The sequence below is a fragment of the Cygnus atratus genome, chromosome 3, assembly GCF_013377495.2.
Source record: "Cygnus atratus isolate AKBS03 ecotype Queensland, Australia chromosome 3, CAtr_DNAZoo_HiC_assembly, whole genome shotgun sequence".
Taxonomy (NCBI): Eukaryota; Metazoa; Chordata; class Aves; order Anseriformes; family Anatidae; genus Cygnus; species Cygnus atratus.
The window spans coordinates 78,596,106-78,614,573 of NC_066364.1; the positions used below are offsets into that span (position 1 = coordinate 78,596,106).

General features: G+C 39.3%; 1 protein-coding gene across 4 annotated transcripts in view; it reads right to left on the minus strand.

Moving 5' to 3' along the window:
• SIPA1L2 (signal induced proliferation associated 1 like 2) overlaps positions 1–18,468 on the minus strand; it is a 143,167-nt gene that overhangs the window by 41,878 nt on the left and 82,821 nt on the right. For all 4 annotated transcript variants that reach the window (XM_035561339.2, XM_035561316.2, XM_050709908.1 and 1 more), the window contains 2 exons: positions 16,819–17,395; positions 13,241–13,515 (listed from right to left, as the gene is read on the minus strand). In XM_035561339.2, the coding sequence (XP_035417232.1) occupies positions 13,241–13,515; positions 16,819–17,395 (852 nt within the window). The remainder of the gene's footprint in view (positions 1–13,240; positions 13,516–16,818; positions 17,396–18,468) is intronic.

Here is an 18,468-nt window from a genome sequence, read left to right on the forward strand (position 1 = left end):
TGATTTTCTGTTTTTAGCTTTCCTATGGAGGTAAGAAGACCCTAACAGTCTGCTACCACAGATAAGGAATGAAGCTATACAGAAACCAGTGTTTTAAAATTATCAGTTAATTTCAGAAGGTCAATTTGATATGTCTAAATAGCCTCCTGTGTCTTTCCTCCAAGAGTGCCACATTTATTCCGATCACCACTTCAAACAACCTCTGCTCATTTATGAATATTTGTAAAAATTGTTTCGCACTTCTGAAAAGTCACAACACACACATTTGGCTCTTAGCATGAGGAACACTGGAAAGGCTGTTTTAAGCTAGTTGCCTAGAATCACACTAACACTTCTACTGGAGAAACTTGGATAGAATAAACTTCTCCAGTGCAATATTCAACTGCTTATAGCCCAAGACCATCCTTCTCTTCATAAGGCTCCCCCCACCTCATTCACTGTCTGTAACAAATGAGGCCAAGGTCTAAGAGACAATAGCCCCTAGCAGTACAACCTTAATTCATTTCCAGAGCAGGGCCATAACATTATGTGAATGCAGAAGGCTCTTAAAGGAAAAAATAACATAAGATTGATTACTCAATTAAGACTTTCATAAAACCTTATATACAAAACAGAACAAAGAACATACAGATGATATAGCAATGTTAATATTAGTTTAGCGTGCTGTATAATTTTTCAGGCAGCCGTATGTAGTTTTTCATTATTGGATTATGAAGTTCAACAATTAAGTAGGCCGCTATTTCAATCATTCTTCTGCTGATTTCAAAGTTATTTCATTCCCTTCTACATTCCCACAGACCATAAGTGTTAGAAACAAATCACCCTCTCCCTAACCTTAACTATTAGGATATTGATTTCACAGTTTGTCTTAGTAATTGGGAAAAGTATAGCACGTAATTGTCATTGTATCCCTTATTAATTACTTCATAGGGAGTATTTAAAGTGCTGTAAGAATAACCATGGGTTTTGAAGTCAAAATGGATTATTACTACTATTAGTTTGACTCAGCTTGCTAACTGAATACCTAAAGCATTATATAAAAACAGCTAACAAGCTCTCCAACAGAGAAAAATAATTTCATTTTTTTTTAACGAGTACGTTTACTTCACTAAAATGGACTCCTCTAACTGACAAATAACAAACTGATCGAGGGCACTTTCTAAAAAGAAAAAAAAAAGGGTTTGCAACCCTATTTCAAATAAAATAAAAATCTAAGAAACTAACAGTGGTACTTTTAAATCCAAAATGGAGGACCAATATGGCTTTTAGCTGGCACAAAACCACAAAATTCCATGGCTAAAATGGAACTAATTTATATGACTCCCCATGTCACATAGGCTTATTTATTTTAATGTAAAAGTGCCAAACCAATCAATTTCACATTTACATGGAAGTTATACCTTACTGCTTCACAAACACTGCCCAAAGAACAGATACTGCAGTATACTGGTATATCTAAGATTATAATTGTAGCTACTTCCTAGATCAGAAACAGAGAATCAATTACTTTATGTCTGCAATACAGTAAGTATTCATTTATTTATTTATTTTGCTGTGGATCTATTGCCAAGCTAGCTTGAATGAAAAACAACTGAACATATTACATGCAATTTCCTATTAATTATTCAGTTGAACCATTATCTAACTTCTATTTGTAACACCATAACTGATTCCACTGGATGAAGAGTATGTATTGGGGATAGTATTGCAGGAGAGCTTTTACTTCATTTTTATAGTTCTTATTTTTTTTAAATTCACTTTAAAGAATAATTAAAAACAGATCTATATCTTAAGGTTTTAGTATTTAAAAGTTACCTTATTGTGCTCTGTAAATACATTTAATGAAAATGTTGTGCTAAATTTCCAATATTATGGAAGTCCAGAAATAAAAGGATACAAAAAGCATTGCTTGATTTGGTAAAGCTCTCATATAGACACCAATTTAACTGTTTGAAAAACAGATTTTAGTTTAAAGTTATTTTAACACATTTAAGTGTTTATATCATTTGAGGGTGCTGAGAGCTGACAAAAATACGACTTTTAATCTCTAGATATCATGCATCACTATGAATGGTTTGTTAGGATAACAACAAAAAGAAAAACTGGTTACAATTTAACATCAGTTCAATGCATCACAGATCTGAACTACTAAAGGGGACACAGACACAGATTTCTAGGTTGGAAGAGACCTCAAGATCATCGAGTCCAACCTCCGACCTAACACTAAGTACTCCACTAAACCATATCGCTAAGCTCTACATCTAAACGTCTTTTAAAGACCTCCAGGGATGGTGACTCCACCACCTCCCTGGGCAGCCCGTTCCAATGCTTAATAACCCTTTCGGTAAAGAAGTACTTCCTAACATCCAACCTAAAACTCCCCTGTTGCAACTTTCGCCCATTCCCTCTCGTCCTGTCACCAGACACGTGGGAGAACAGACCAACCCCCACCTCGCTACAGCCTCCTTTAAGGTAACTGTAGAGAGCGATAAGGTCGCCCCTGAGCCTCCTCTTCTCCAGGCTGAACAAGCCCAGCTCCCTCAGCCGCTCCTCGTAAGACTTTTCTCCAGACCCCTCACCAGCTTGGTCGCCCTTCTCTGGACTCGCTCGAGCACGTCCATGTCCTTCCTGTAGCGAGGGGCCCAAAACTGAACACAGTACTCAAGGTGCGGCCTCACCAGAGCTGAGTACAGGGGCACAATCACTTCCCTAGACCTGCTGGCCACGCTGCTTCTTATGCAAGCCAGGATGCTGTTGGCCTTCTTGGCCACCTGAGCACACTGCTGGCTCATATTCAGCTGCCTATCAACCAATACTCCCAGGTCCTTCTCTGCCAGGCAGCTTTCCAGCCACTCATCTCCCAGCCTGTAGCTCTGCTTGGGGTTCTTGCGCCCCAGGTGCAGGACCCGGCACTTGGCCTTGTTGAACTTCATACAGTTGACCTCAGCCCATCGCTCCAGCCCATCCAGATCCTCCTGCAGAGCCTTCCTGCCCTCGAGCAGATCGACACACGCACTTAGCTTGGTGTCATCTGCAAACTTACTGAGGGTGCACTGGACGCCCTCATCCAGGTCATCGATAAAGATATTAAAGAGGACCGGCCCCAGTACTGAGCCCTGGGGGACACCACTTGTGACCAGCCTCCAACCAGATTTGACTCCATTCACCACAACTCTCTGGGCCCGGCTACCCAGCCAGTTTCTAACCCAGCGAAGCGTACGCCAGTCCAAGCCCCGAGCAGCCAGTTTCTTGAGGAGAATGTTGTGGGGAACAGTGTCAAAAGCCTTACTGAGGTCAAGGTAAACCACATCCACAGCCCTTCCCTCATCCACCAAGCGCGTCACTTTGTCATAGAAGGAGATCAGGTTCGTCAAGCAGGACCTACCTTTCATAAACCCATGCTGACTGGGCCTGATCGCCTGCTTGCCCTGCAAGTGCCGCGTGATGACACTCAAGATAATCTGCTGCATGAGCTTTCCTGGCACTGAGGTCAAACTGACAGGCCTATCGTTCCCCGGGTCTGCCCTCCGGCCCTTCTTATAGATGGGCGTCACATTGGCTAGCCGCCAGTCAACTGGGACCTCCCCCGATAGCCAGGACTGCCGATAAATGATGGAAAGCAGCTCGGCCAGCTCCTCCGCCAGTTCTTTCAGTACCCTCGGGTGCATCCCATCCGGCCCCATCGACTTGCGCACATCCAAGCTCCTTAGCAGGTCGCCAACCATTTCCTCATGAATAGCGAAGGCCACATCCTGCTCCCCATCCCCTTCCACCAGCTCAGGGCACTGGGTATCCAGAGAACAACCGGTATTGCCGCTAAAGACTGAGGCAAAGGCGGCATTAAGCACCTCAGCCTTTTCCTCATCCTTAGTAACTAGGTTTCCCCTCGCATCCAGTAAAGGATGGAGATTCTCCTTAGTCCTCCGTTTCGCGTTGATATATTTGTAAAAGGATTTTTTGTTGTCTTTAACGGCAGTAGCCAGGTTGAGCTCCAGATGAGCTTTGGCCTTTCTAATTTTCTCCCTGCACAGCCTCGCTACATCCTTGTAGTCCTCCTCAGTGGCCCGCCCTTTTTTCCAAAGATTATAAACCCTCTTCTTTCTGCTAAGCACAAGCCGCAACTCTCTGTTGAGCCAGGCCGGTCTTCTTCCACGCCGGCTCGTCTTTGGGCACGTGGGGACGGACCGCTCCTGTGCCGTTAAGATTTCCTTCTTGAGGAGCGCCCAGCCTTCCTGGACTCCTCTGCCCTTCAGAACCGCCTCCCAAGGGGCTCGGCCAACCAGCATCCTGAGCAGCTCAAAGTCAGCCCTCCGGAAGTCCAATACAGCAGTTTTACTGGTCCCCTTCCTGGCCTCGCCAAGAATAGAGAACTCTACCATTTCGTGGTCACTCTGTCCAAGACAGTTTCCGACCACCACATCTCCCACCAGTCCTTCTCTGTTTGTGAAGAGAAGGTCTAGCGGGGCACCACCCCTGGTAGGTTCACTGACCAGCTGCCTCAGGAAGCTATCTTCCACGCTCTCCAGAAACCTCCTAGACTGCTTTCTCTGTGCCGTGTTGTGTTTCCAGGATATATCCGGGAAGTTGAAGTCCCCCACGAGGACAAGCGCCGACGATTTTGCAACTTCTGTCAGTTGCCTATAAAACTCCTCATCCGTCTCCTCATCCTGGTTCGGCGGTCTATAACAGACCCCGACCAGGATGCTAGCCTTGCCGGCCTTCCCGCGGATCCTAACCCACAGGGATTCAACCTTATCATTCCCAGCCTGGAGTTCCACAACATCAAAAAATTCTCTAATGTAGAGAGCCATGCCACCACCCCCTCTGTGCTGCCTGTCCCTCCTGAAGAGCCGATAGCCAGGCATTGCAGCACTCCAGTCGTGGGAGTGGTCCCACCACGTCTCCGTGATGGCAACCAAGTCGTAGCCTGCCTGCTGCATGATGGCTTCCAGCTCCTCCTGTTTGTTACCCATGCTGCGTGCATTAGTGTAGATGCACTTCAGCTGGGCCATCGCCTTCTTCCCCAGCCTAGCCATTGTTTCCCCCGGCACGGCTCCAACAAGCCTTGTTTGAGCCCCGTCCCCCTTCTCGCCTAGTTTAAAGCTCTCTCTATGAGCCCCGCCAGCTCCTGGCCTAGGATCTGTTTTCCCCTTGGAGATAGGGACCCGTCTGGGGCCATCAGGCTGGGTGCCGAGTAAAGCTCCCCATGGTGAAAAAATCCAAAATTTCTGTGCTGGCACCAGCCTCTGAGCCACCTATTAACCACGTGAGCTTTCCGTGTCCTCTCCGTGCCTCTCCCTTCCCCCGTAGGGATAGACGAAAACACCACCTGCACTCCCGCTCCCTCCACCAATCGTCCCAGCCCCCTATAGTCCCGTTTGATAGCCTTGAGGCTTCTCTTTTCAAGATAATCACTGCCAGCCTGGACTATCAAAAGCGGGTAATAGTCCGAGGGGTGAACCAGGTTTGGAAGCTTCCTGGTAACGTCTCTGACCCTGGCCCCAGGGAGGCAGCAGACTTCCCTATGTGTGGGGTCAGGCCGACAAATAGGGCCCTCCATTCCCCTGAGGAGGGAGTCGCCCACAACAACCACCCTTCTTTCTTTCTTGGTGGAGGCAGTCCTGAGGCGTGGAGTCAACTTCCTCACCTCAGGCATCCTCCTGGGTAGGCTTCCTACCTCGTCCTCACCCACCGGTCTCTCAAGCTCCAGGGCCTCAAACCTATTGTTCAAGGGCACCTGGGAAGGCGGCGCCGGAAGGGGAGGGCATCTCCTGCGAGGTCGAGATAGATATGGATAGATGGACGTATGGATAGAAACAGCCATTGGTGTCCACCAGTTGTGTTGCACTGAAATTTTCCTTTACTACCACCATTTCAATTCAAAACATTTAATCTTTCTCAATAAAGAGACAATATGTATATGTAGCAGTACAATAAGTAATTGCATTCTCCCAACTCAAACGTTTGAAGCAATCACTATTACTGTGCATGTTTGTTTTCAACTGCAGCAGTTCTCTCACAAGGTGTCACAAGGAGAATGAGAACCCACCGTGCAACCTATTAAAACCACATAATAAGGCATTAATTTCACATAATTGTAAGGATTTGATTAAAAAGCAGAATTTAGTAGCTTAGTTTTCCTTAGACTTGCTGTGTATGTACATGAGACATACGTTTATTTCCCTTTCTCTGACCTTCTGAGGCGCCTCCCGGGGGTAAGCCCTGGACTCCACTAACTCTCTACATCAATTACAGAGCAAGCCAGAGACACTGGATAAGATCAAATGGTCTAAAACAACTTCGGTCAAAGTCAAGACAAACACTTCCAAGTTACGACATCTCAGAAGCCTATTAACAGTAGTCACACAACAAAAGAGAAAGAAATGTCATTTGAAAAATATTAATTGGGTTTTACTTTAAAACAGTTTCATAGCACAACAGATGTGTGCGACTGCTTATGGCAACCTCAGGTGATAAGGCTGCTGCCACTTTATCATTCCTGGTTTTAGGGGAGTAATAACTGCCTGGCAGTCCCTTCAGAGAACAGCTGAAGCTGACAAGCCTTCCTTTATGAAGATACATTCATTGTCCTTTGATCTTTGTTACTATGCAGTTTTAAACAGAATCTTGGCATCAGTGAGCTGACAAACAATTTTGAAGCCTCCTAAAAGCCTCTACGCCTGCATTGTTGTATGAAAAAGAGAAGAGGAATACAGACAGGACACATGCATTGGATGAAAGGAGTTAGTCAAGAAATAAAAAGGAGAAAAAAAACCAAAGCAACCAAGATGTTTGGCTTGTGTGATCAGTGGGGCAATAACAACCCCTGCAGTCTCTGCTGATGGAAAGCAGGACTCAAGCAGAGCAAGTCACGTTTCTAAATCCCAGAGAATAGGAAGACAGCCACATCAAAAGATAATAAATATGGAGAATAAAGGCTTGAAAAGCTATTGTCAATAAGGAAGCATCGCTTGGAAAACAGACAAATAGGAAAGATTTTTGTGACATTAAAGAGAAAAACTTTCTAAATTCACCAAGAGTCTGTATGAAGAATTGGAAAACCCAGGGCTGGGAAAACCAACATCTAGGATGAAGAACTTATTTTATGCTCCAGCTTAAGAAATAGAAATGGAAAGTAACAAAGAGGACAAATGAAGTAGCAAATACAGACCTACCTCTTTGAGCTCTGAAAGAACTGAGTTCAGATTGAAACCTGATTTTGAAATAATCTTTAAGATAATGGAGAGACGAGATTAGGACTAAGACCTCATCGTATCAGGAGACCCAGGAATCAGTCATGAGGAAGTAGCAGGTATAAATATACACAACTCAATCAATTGAATCTAAAATAAAGTTTGACTTCATATATAGGTCATTTAATGACTTACAAATATATCTTCTTTAATGAACAGAAAAAAAATCTGCTGATCCAAATCAACAAAATCAAAATACAACAATTGCAAACACTAAAGTCTCTTTATATGTCAGTAACAGCATCTTTGGAAACCCAATAAAAAAGGGACGAAATGATATTTAACTGACTGAATTGTAAAGCACATCCACAGGCCCTTTATTCATGCCTCCACCAGTCAGATTTGGGGGGCAGCTGACTGTTTCAAATATTTCAAGGCTACCAAGAGCCCTTCTAACACTTTCCATTCTTTACTTCAGTGGCAGGACCTATGATATTCTCCAAAGCAGCTCCCCATTGCAGTAAAAGACTTTCAGTTAGTATCTCCTGCATTCTTTGAGACAGCATAAAGATACCAAGCTGCAGATGACTACGAAGCCAGCAGCAAATTTCAGCAATTGCACAGTGTAGCAACCACCGAGACTGACAGTACACCAATCTTAAGATGAGTTCAGTGAAATGCAGTTCTGAAGGTACATTTTAAACTTTGCTATATGAAACTTTCATCTATTTCTCTTTTACAAAAGAAAAATGACAGATTGACCACACTTCTGATACAAAAAGATAGAAATACCTCAAGATACTCTAAGTGGTTACGCGTATATTTTACTTCAACTGATGGACCAATTGAACAATTTGAAGCCCTGGATCTTCTGTCAGCTACAATACATCTGTTAGGTTGAACTGCGAGTGCAGGTAAGTGAACTGAATGGCACAAAGGTTGTCCATAAGTGTTCTCTGCACAGCACTATCATTGATGCTACATTAAAGACATTTTAAATACCTTTCTCCACCTAAGCAGAATATGCACTTCCTGCACAGTAAAAGTCTTCTCAATCATGCCTAGAGTTCTTAACTGCCAGAGAATGTTAGTTCATAGGAGGTAGTAGGGCAATTTTAGTAACTGTGAGAATGATGCACATCTTCAGATGGAACAAGGAAAATTTTCTTTATAAGTTACCTTGTTTACAAAATTTATCCTATTGACCTACATTGCATCTTTATGTCAGTTACAGATGAAAGAATCAAAAAAAAACCAAACAATGAACAGGATCTTGAGAATGGTAACACTACAGTTGCTCTATGACAACTTTTTTTTTTTTTTTTTACCCTCCAGACACTTGATCTGTCTTACGATTTTGTAGAAAATACAATGCTGATAATCTAAATCAAGAAACCATGCACAAGATACCATAACATTTCAAAGTCAGTATTAAAAGTAAGCCAATTTTGGAAAGAAATAATTGACATACAGTATTATCTAAAGGAATTTTCCATCATGGGGGAGGAAATTTTACTCAAAGATTTAAAGCAATTAACTCTTCCCAAGAATGTGTAATGACTGGAATAGAAGTGCTAAATTTAAGGAGAAAAATCAATAGAAGCAATCTTTTATAAAAGGTCCTGGTAAACCACTTAATAAATACAGAAAGACTGTTACGATTGCCAGTAGAATTCCACAAGCAGAGCCCAGGGAGATGTCTAGTATAACCTGAAAACTGCAGTCAGCTCAGTTGGCTACCAAAGATGAAAACACTCCTCTCCTTTTCATGGCTTGGTGCGTCACATATTAAAGATAAGGTATGGGCTGTCCTGTTCCCTATGTTGGGGCCCTGTTTGCTGGTGCTGCCACCCTTCTGAACATAGGAGGAGTGGCAGAACATTCACAGTGAGGAGGTGAGCCAAAAGGTCTTACTGTGATGCTGACCCCAATATTAGGGCTTGCACTTAAATGTGATGGCCCGGAGTTAAACATCTCTGCTGCTAATCAGAGTTCTGACAGAGCTCAGTTTTGGCAAGAGTCTCCATACATCAGGCTAAATCCCAGTTCATGTCTCACATTTCCTGAATCTAACAACGCTATAAAAATACAGTAATCTGACGGGAATGAAAGTTAAGCATTTTCTCCTTTGTTGTTGTTAGGTAGATAGGATTAATTTATGCAAGTGATGCGGCTTCCAATTAGTATCATTATAGTTTCTTAGCAATAGCTCCCTCAGTTACCTTTACCAAAAAAAAAAAGTAATGGAACTTTCAAACTACAGTTTTCAGGTATTTGCATTCTTCTCAAGTTAGTAGCAAAGCCAGCAATTAGAATTTGGATGCACTCAAACTTTTACTTGTACAAGCAAAAGTTTAGTTTCAGATTTTTCTGCTTTAAGGTACTTCAAACATTGCTAGCTCAGCACTGTCACGCCAGCAATTTTAGACAATGGCTTCTTTTTAGTCCAGAAGGGGCTTGGCCCAGGGGAACTCTCTCAATTCAAGGGACCGAAAAAAAAAAAAAAAAAAAAAGAAAAAGTGGCCTACAAACTATTGCATGGGCTTATGGCAAAACGCCCTTGAGAGAAGATTTGAACTCTTCCACTAAATAAACACTTCCATACTTCCTAAAAACATTTTTTCCAAACATTCAATGCTCTGCTGGTTATTTGTTAAAGTCTTAGAAACACAATTGTCTAGTAAGATCACAATCATTCAAGAAGAGTAAGTATCAAAACTGGAAAATACAGAAAGACATTACTTGCTTCTTTCATAATAGCTTGCAAAGTTCAAGAGAATGAAATAACCTCAAAAGAAATGCAGCAGTATTTAATAATGGCTCCCAGGTAGCCTCAGGTATAGGTATAAAAACATTCCAATTTTAAACATTACTAGCAACAGCAGGGAAAAAAAAAAAACTGTTCACAAACAAATGGAAACTACCACTGCTACTTCTCCTACAGTGGTTGTACTTGGCCTTCTGTTTCTTGCCCATACCTGGAAATTTTGCCTTAAGTTTTGTTCATTTTCTAAACTTCCTACAGTTTTCTTGCGCACTTTTATATATAATGGAAGATGAACTCAGACAAATAAGCTTCAAAGGAGTAAGAAAGATTCTAACTGAATGCAACACTAGAGTTTAAAATGGATTTGGAAGTACTTGAATTCCTTGATTGGATTTGACTGATTAAGGAGATAGTGTCCTTGAGCATTACTGTGACAACACCAGCAAAAGCAAATTAGAAGGAACATTGTTATTCTCCTGTTAAAATCTGTGTAATTCCAGTTACTGTGCTGTAGTACTAGGTAATATTGACAACAGAAGAACATATTGACAATTCTAAAGGGAAAGGCATATCATAGAAACAAATATGAGACAAGAATACTTATTCAGATCTGAGTATACAGACTAGCACTTCTGTTCTGAAATCTGTAATTTAAAGAGTTTATGTTTTAAGTAGACATTTCTTCCTTCTATCTAAATATCAGCCTGGTGCCATGCAAATAATTATAATTTCTCAATTTGTGCATGATTATTTAATTGCTGGAGCAATCTGAAAATAGTAGGAGCTTTGTTTCAAGTTCATTAACTCTACAGGATAACAAACGAAAGGCCTTATCCCAGGATTGCTTTTGCATATACTGCTATCAAGACTATAGGTAGAAGGATCTACATATTAAGAAAGTAATGGAATGCACTGATTGAGTAAAATTTCCCTGGTTTCCTAATCACTCTGTAACATTCATTTGTAAGCATCTTTAACATTCCAAATAATTTTCATGCTGAAATAAATTAATACAAGACATTTTGCAGAAAAAATAATAATTGTTAATAGTTCATTGTTAATATTCACAGTATATGCATGTTCATAGTTTGTTTTGTTGCTTGCTTGTTTGTTTTTTTTTTTAATATAAAGGGCTGATGGATTAGAGATTGTGGGTGAGCTAACAAACAAAAAAACAAGTTAAGAACTTGATTAAAAAGATCTCCACTTCAGCTGGCTATGACAAGCAATGGAGTAGGAAACGGGGAAACGTATATGCGATTACCAAGAGTTTCTTCTTTCTCCAAACTGCTGGTAATTTATGCCTTTCTGCCTTTTGCTCATTCCACCTCTTGGTAATATTTTTTATGAACAGTGTCACAGGTCACATTTGCCAATTGAAACTCTCAGTCTTGTTACTTGGTATCTTTACATTGCTTTGTCTGCTCTATTTAGATTTTAAACATTTGGGACTGACAAACTCAAAACCTTCTGTATATGAGATCCCTTTCAAATGACGCAACTAGAATTACGATTCATATTTTGGGGAGGTAAGAGGGGGAACGAGGTGCTTTCCATTTCTTTGAGAAGCTGATATTTGAGAGGAAAGAGGCATTAAAGATTTTTTATTTTTTTATACTAAAGAGATGAGGCTGCGAAGAACTGAAAAATACTTCGGCGCTTTTCATGTTTTAGAATAGAAACAGCTTAAAAATCCATTTTCCTTAGTAATTAGTTACACAGTTTTAAAAAAAATGCAAAAAAATTTACAAACAAGAACAGCTTTTGCAGATTTTTCCCAGTTTGGTTCTACTCCTCAGTTAAAAGTCCTCCTACACACAGACTGAGTGCCATTTATCTTACACTGATTTGGGATTTTAACATTTCATTTCTAAAAACATATCTAAGAAGATATAAACAATTTATACAGTATGTATTTTTCTATCAGGGACTATAAAGTACACATTTTACCTTCAATACAATAGGATCGGCTCATTAGGCTCATATTCTGTAAACAGCTTGGAAATGTATACCAAACAAGTCAGTGAAAATTCATACCCAGAAGCAGATGGTGAGAATAGCAAAGCTAAGCAAAGAGACGCTTAATTGCACATTCTATCCAACTAAGCAAAACGGTAGTATTCTATATTCACACACATTTACTTTAGAAAGGAAACCAATGCTTCAACATGCAGGTTGAGGCAGGGAAGGGCACTTTTGTGTCATTCATCAGACCAATGACTACTTGGAGAATTGCCACCAATTAAGCAGTATTCGTGTACAGCTGGCACCAACTTCACAGAGCTGCATGCTATGTAAAATTTCATGGCTTGTTGTCTTGCCAAAAGCAACACATCTAATGTTTTTTTTTCTGTTAAATTAAAAATCAACAAGAGATTTAAAGATGGCCTTTTACAAGTAGACAAGTAATTCGATTTACTGTAGTACAGTTCTCATTAAGGATTAGCCAATTTAAAAATGCCCAGAAAAAGTGTGAGAAAAACTTATTACTGTAAAGTTTTAGAATTTTACCTATTCATCTACCTCAGTAATAATCAAAATGGAGAGAAGAGCAAAAATCTTTGTCACAGAAAAAAAGGAATACTGACAACAGAACATTGCATTTCATCCATGAAAACAACTGTACAGTCACTGTAATAACCTCTACTACACCCTTCCCCGGAATGTGTGATCATCTATTTCATGTTGCAGCAATATTTTTTTTTTTGCTTTAACTGATGATTTCATTGATGCAATTTAGTTTTTTATATGAATAAATTACATATCTACAGAAAATAAGGAGGACAGTTAAGACCTGGCACTGTGTATGTCCAGAACACAGTATTTTCCCTATTTCCCTACTTGTGCTAAAATTTTGATGTAAGAAATTAAAATAATAATACAATAGTAATGCATAATAATAAGTAATCATCATCATCCTTTCCCATAGGACAGGAGTCAGAGAAGCTTCAAGGAAATAAAAGGTACAGTTTTCAGAGGATTCAAAATTTCCGAAATTAGTATTAAAATATAAAATTATCCTGTGGAAGGAAAGTAGTCATATCAGCTTCATTCTAGCATATCAGCTAGATTTCCCTTTAAATGGGAACCTGTAAGGAATTTAATCTATTACAAGCCAATAAGGATTTGGGAAAAAAAATTGCTTTAAGAACTCCAATACTATTACCACCAAACATGACAGACAATGTCAACTTCCTCACAGTCACAAAAAACAAACAAACAAAAACAATCATGTAAACTGTGGATGCAAAATGTCACATTGAGGACTGTTGCTTGTTACCTTCTAGGTGCTCCATCCTCGTGTGGCTGAATAATCACCACTTTTACTGTCACTGATGTGCGTAAAAGGTCAATCATTTGTTCATGAGTTAAAGTTGCCACAGCCACTTTACAGATTTCAACCAGGCGGCTCCCTTGCCTTAGGCCTGCTTTCCATGCAAAACCAAAGGGCTCCACATCCGCCACTATCCCTTCAAAGTTCACGTGGAATCCAAGCTGGCCCAACCCATTCCTCCGAAGGGTCATTTCTGTGGTTTCACATCCTCTGGTCACTATCTATAAAGAAGTATCAGATTGTTAGGACATTCATTTCTTTGGACAGACAAACGTCACTTTTCAAACCTTGTAAAGCCATTTATGGCTTGGCATTTATTATCTTCAATATACTAATGTTAATAATAATTTTGACATTTGTAGTTGAAGGTTTCTGCATAAAACAAAGGGAACAGAACACTTCACAATATTAAAATCTTACAACCCCAAAGCAAGCAGCTGTCCTGTGTTAAATTCCCCCCTCCCCCCCCATTAACACAACACCATTTATATCTTATTGAAAACTTAACAGCTGCTTTTGCTTCAAAACACAAAGCAAGCAAAATGCTATCCTGTCAGATACTTCATTCTTGTAGGCTGACTGACTGCAGGTGTGCAGGCATTTCTTCTTCAGTATTAGACAGTATTAAGCTTGAGATATAACATGAGCCAAATTGAGTGAAATGCTTCAGCTCTAGCAGCATCTTCTACAGACTTTAACAATGAAGACCATTTTGATTTATTTTCACTTGTAGTCAGGTTCCTAACTGCTACTACCTCTGCACGTGGACATCACTGAAATGGGATAAGATTTTTAACGTCACTGGGAAAGTTAAAAACAAGATCAAGTTTCTTCATATTCAATTAAAATTAATTGTCACTACATAGACTAGCCAAAAACCCTCAAATTCAGATTTTGATAAGCAGGCTCATTTTTATATATAATGTAACAAAACCTCAACGGTTTTGCCCTCTAAACCATAATCTTACAACAGTCTATATGCTGGGATACTTTGCCAGGTTCAGGTGACCAAGTTCTAGTGCAACTTTCAAGCTGCACTTGAAATTCATGAGTTACTCTCATATTCCACTGGCGTCACAAAGCCAGTACAAGGCTATGTATGAGCTACTGTAAGGTTGCTGATCTGAGGGAGCTGGCCCACGCTCATGCTTTTAACCTGAGAAAATGAAAATTTTAAACTCTTCATTAGTTTCCTTAAATTTTTGTCACAAATTTCCAAAATATATGCAAAACTTAGTCACACAGTGAAAAGAAGAACACTCTAATAAGAGCCGGGAGTGGAATTTTATCCTTATTCTATCCTTTCAAAAGCACACAACTTTTTTTTTTCCTTTTCTTTATGGAGGGAAGGAGGCAGACACCTCTCTGTTGTTACGAAACAACCACAGAACATTGCAGAATAAATGCAACAGCCAAGGAATATGGATTTCCCCAACACAGAGCAGTCAGAACATCACCTTTGAGTTAAATAATTGAAAGTTATAAGAGAAGAAAGATGAACATTCTTGCCATAGATTAAGCTAGTCCCAAAGCAAAGGTAAAAAGGATTCCAGGAGATCAAGCCCTCCACAAGCACATCCCCTAAAATGTGACGTGACATATTACATAGTAATGTCACACAAAACATAGCACTGCTCCACTTCAAAATAGGTCATTCTGCATACTTGGTTGCTATTTCTCTGAACATATGGCTGTGCATGAACTAAGAGATGGCTTCTCTGAATGCACTCAACACAGATGAAATTAAAAGACAGATATCCTCTAAATCCTATGAAGAAGGCAAGGAGTATTTTTAGCATACAGGCTTCTACTGAACTTTAGCCTACTCAGATTGATGTCCAAAGATCCATTAAGCATTTTCATTTAATCCTTCTCTTAGCCATCCTATATTGTCCTAAAGCTCAGATCCATTGCCTTTTCTGTCTTAAAACCCAGCCAGACAAGTTCATTTATAGTTTACTTTTCCTCCTCTCTACTTTATATCACCAGATTTTCCTTCCCCAGTACAGATCAGACTCTAGAACGGTAAGTCCCAGCTTTTTCTACTCCAGAACTTATTCTTTTGGTTCAAACCAAGATCAGTCTGCAGCTTTTCACATCTTTGCTTAATCTAGATATTCATAGAGGTATCCTATTCATCTGGATAAAAGTCAGCTGTATTCTGAGTCATTTAAAAGGGTTTTAAAGTATACATCTGAATTGTGGCATCAGAGTTTTAAATACTTTTGAGCGGTTGTTACGGTCACCTCTGAGCTTCTATATCAAAATGTAGATAAGGAGCATTCAACTTTAAAAAATTACTAACTTTTAGGAAAAAGAGTTTTTTTGTTGTTGTTGGTTGTTTGTTAGGAAAACTTTATTCACTGAAAGGGATGTGAAGTATTGGAACAGGCTGCCCAGGGAAGTTGTTGAGTTGCCAGACCTGGAGGTCTTCAAAAAATGATTGTCATTGCTGCTGACAGCAGAAGTTTTCACTAGAAATTTGAACCTTTGTTCCACCTGCGTTAAGTAGGTGGAAATTTTTATTGTCTATTTAGCAATATGTAATAGAAGTGAACTAAGCATACGCTATTCTTCAGAAGAAAATTATCCGTGCAAGGAAAGCGAAGCTGAAGACCCCAATGGAAATAATAATATAACAGTGAGGAAAGGAGTCTAGACATTCATCCATTGATGGTTAATAGTACTTTGGAAGAGAAAGACTAGAGCAGGATACTGCACTGTGCTAGAAGTGGATGTAGAACTACAGAGGCTCTGCAGCATCATCTGCTCTCCAGTGTGAAAGTGGTAAGCATAAATGATTTCCATTCAGAACAAGTTTCTCTAATATGAACAAAACCAACATGATCTACATCACTTATATCAAAATCAAAGGGAAAAGCATAACCACATGATCTAGATGCATCAGCAGTTTTACTTTAGAGCTCCTGTCAGTTCATTTGTACTGACTGGAATAGTTAGTTACAGGACAGGTGTGCTAACATGGTCACAAGTGTCTGAAAATCTTTATCCAGTCAGCTGTAAAAACTGTTATTAATTGGTCTAGTTTTCTTCACTTTCTGCAGTTACTCAGCGTAGACAAAACAAATCAGCAGAACCACTTGTGGCAATTTTTTTCTAAAATTCACATTTTTTTTTGAATAAAAAGTGAGAGTGAATATATTTTACACATTAAGGTTTTGTGTATTTTTAAATAAAGATATGTTTCCACCTACAAAGGTTTGAATTGAGAAAGGCTACAGCAAGAGAAAACGAAAAGCTTAGTCTTTCAATCTTGATTTCAATATTGAATCCATCCATAGCCTCAGAAAAGTCTATCAAATTATTGGTATTCATTTTCTCATCCCTGAAAAATGGGTTGATAACTTCTCATATACTGCGTGAGGATTACTGTTTTTAATGCTCTCTGAAGACTAAAAACAGTACTGAAGTACAAACAGATGACATTTTAAATTGTATCTCCAAGGAGATGTAGACAATTCTTCATAAATTTTTTGAGATTCCAATTTATAAAGTGTACTTACTTCGAGTCTTTGAACAATTTCCCTGATGTCTTCAGTACAATTATCTGCTGCAGACAGAAGAATACATTCTCCTCTTTCATAAAATATTTTGATGCTCATTAATCCAGACGTCCATCCAATAACATCTCTGCAGGAGCAGTTAAACACAACATTTTTTGATTCCTTTTCAATCAACATGATAAATTCATTGGAGATTCCAAGGAGACATTCAATGTCAGCAGACTGGCCAAAATCTCGTGCGATCACATTCCACATAATTGCTCCAACACTGAATAAATGCGCATCTTTCCTTGGTTTCACTTTTTCCTTTTTTTTTGCACCTAAAGTAATGAAGCTAAACTTTGCTGAAGTATCCACCGTAGCTGTGGTAACAAAGTTTTCTGCCAGATCTTTCAAGTATTCTTGACGTGTCCTTGTGGCCATGGCTCGAAATTTTTCCGACTTATGTGCTGCATTTTCAGCATTAATAACTTTGGCTAAAAGAAAGTCCCTAAAGACTGCTGACTTGGGGAAAGTTACTCCTTTGGGAATGGGTGGACCAAATGGAGGTACATCTTTTGATCTTGATACACCAACACTAGAAAGACGAAGCAAATGCAATGGTTAAACCCTTAAAAAAAAAAAAAGCCCAGAAAATAAGCAGTGACCCGTGGCAGCCCAGTTACACAGATGTTTAGTTTTAACATGTCAGTTTTCAGATATTTTAGATACATCAAATAAAACTCATTGGATCATCTGTTTTAAAAATGGCTTTTTTCTTTTAAGCGTATAAAAGACATTGTGAATATATCATACAAACACAGAATACCAAGGCTGACGTCTTAGGGTGTCAGCGTCTCTTTTGTTTAGTGGAATAAGTTTAAAAATCCTTTGCAAGATACAAATGAGATGCAAGATTTTTAAAAAATATTTAAATCCACCCATCATTTTTAGGTTTCATTAGAACTATAAAAAATATGAATACAAACAGACTTTATTTCAATACTTATACATCTTGCAAAGATAAGGTGTAAATACAGACAAAAAAGTATCAGTGCAAAACACGTCTATAACAGGAGCATTTTGCACTACTTTACGGTGCCTATTTTAAATTTATAAAATTTCATAACACTTCCAATTCTTTATAGGGACAGTTCACAGCAAGATGTAAAAGAAAATGGAAATACTTTTTCCTCACTGACACTCAGTTATACCTGCAATTGATATCTATGTAATGTATTTTATCTGTAAACAGGATTTCAAAATACCATGCAAACTATGTACAACTACTACTAGATTGACTGAAATGCATTCACATTTGGGATGACAGACATATAATTTAGTAATAGAAAAATGTAGCTTATGAAATACATACATCATGTTATAGTAAGCACAAAAGAGCTACTAAAACAAAACCAAGTTTTAGAAGATATGACAAGCAATATGATCCAACCTCACAAGGTACTTTGAATTTCATTCTAAAAAAAATATAACATTCATAGCTGCTAAATCTGTATCACTGTCCTTGAAGTCCTTGTCATTATTTGCACAATTCCCATGGGCTTCCAGCTCAGGTAACCTTGCTAGAATTCATGATGCAATAACTTAACTGTGAGTTAAGGTGAACTGAAATTTGAGATGTTACAATCCCCCAAAACTCCTCATTCAACT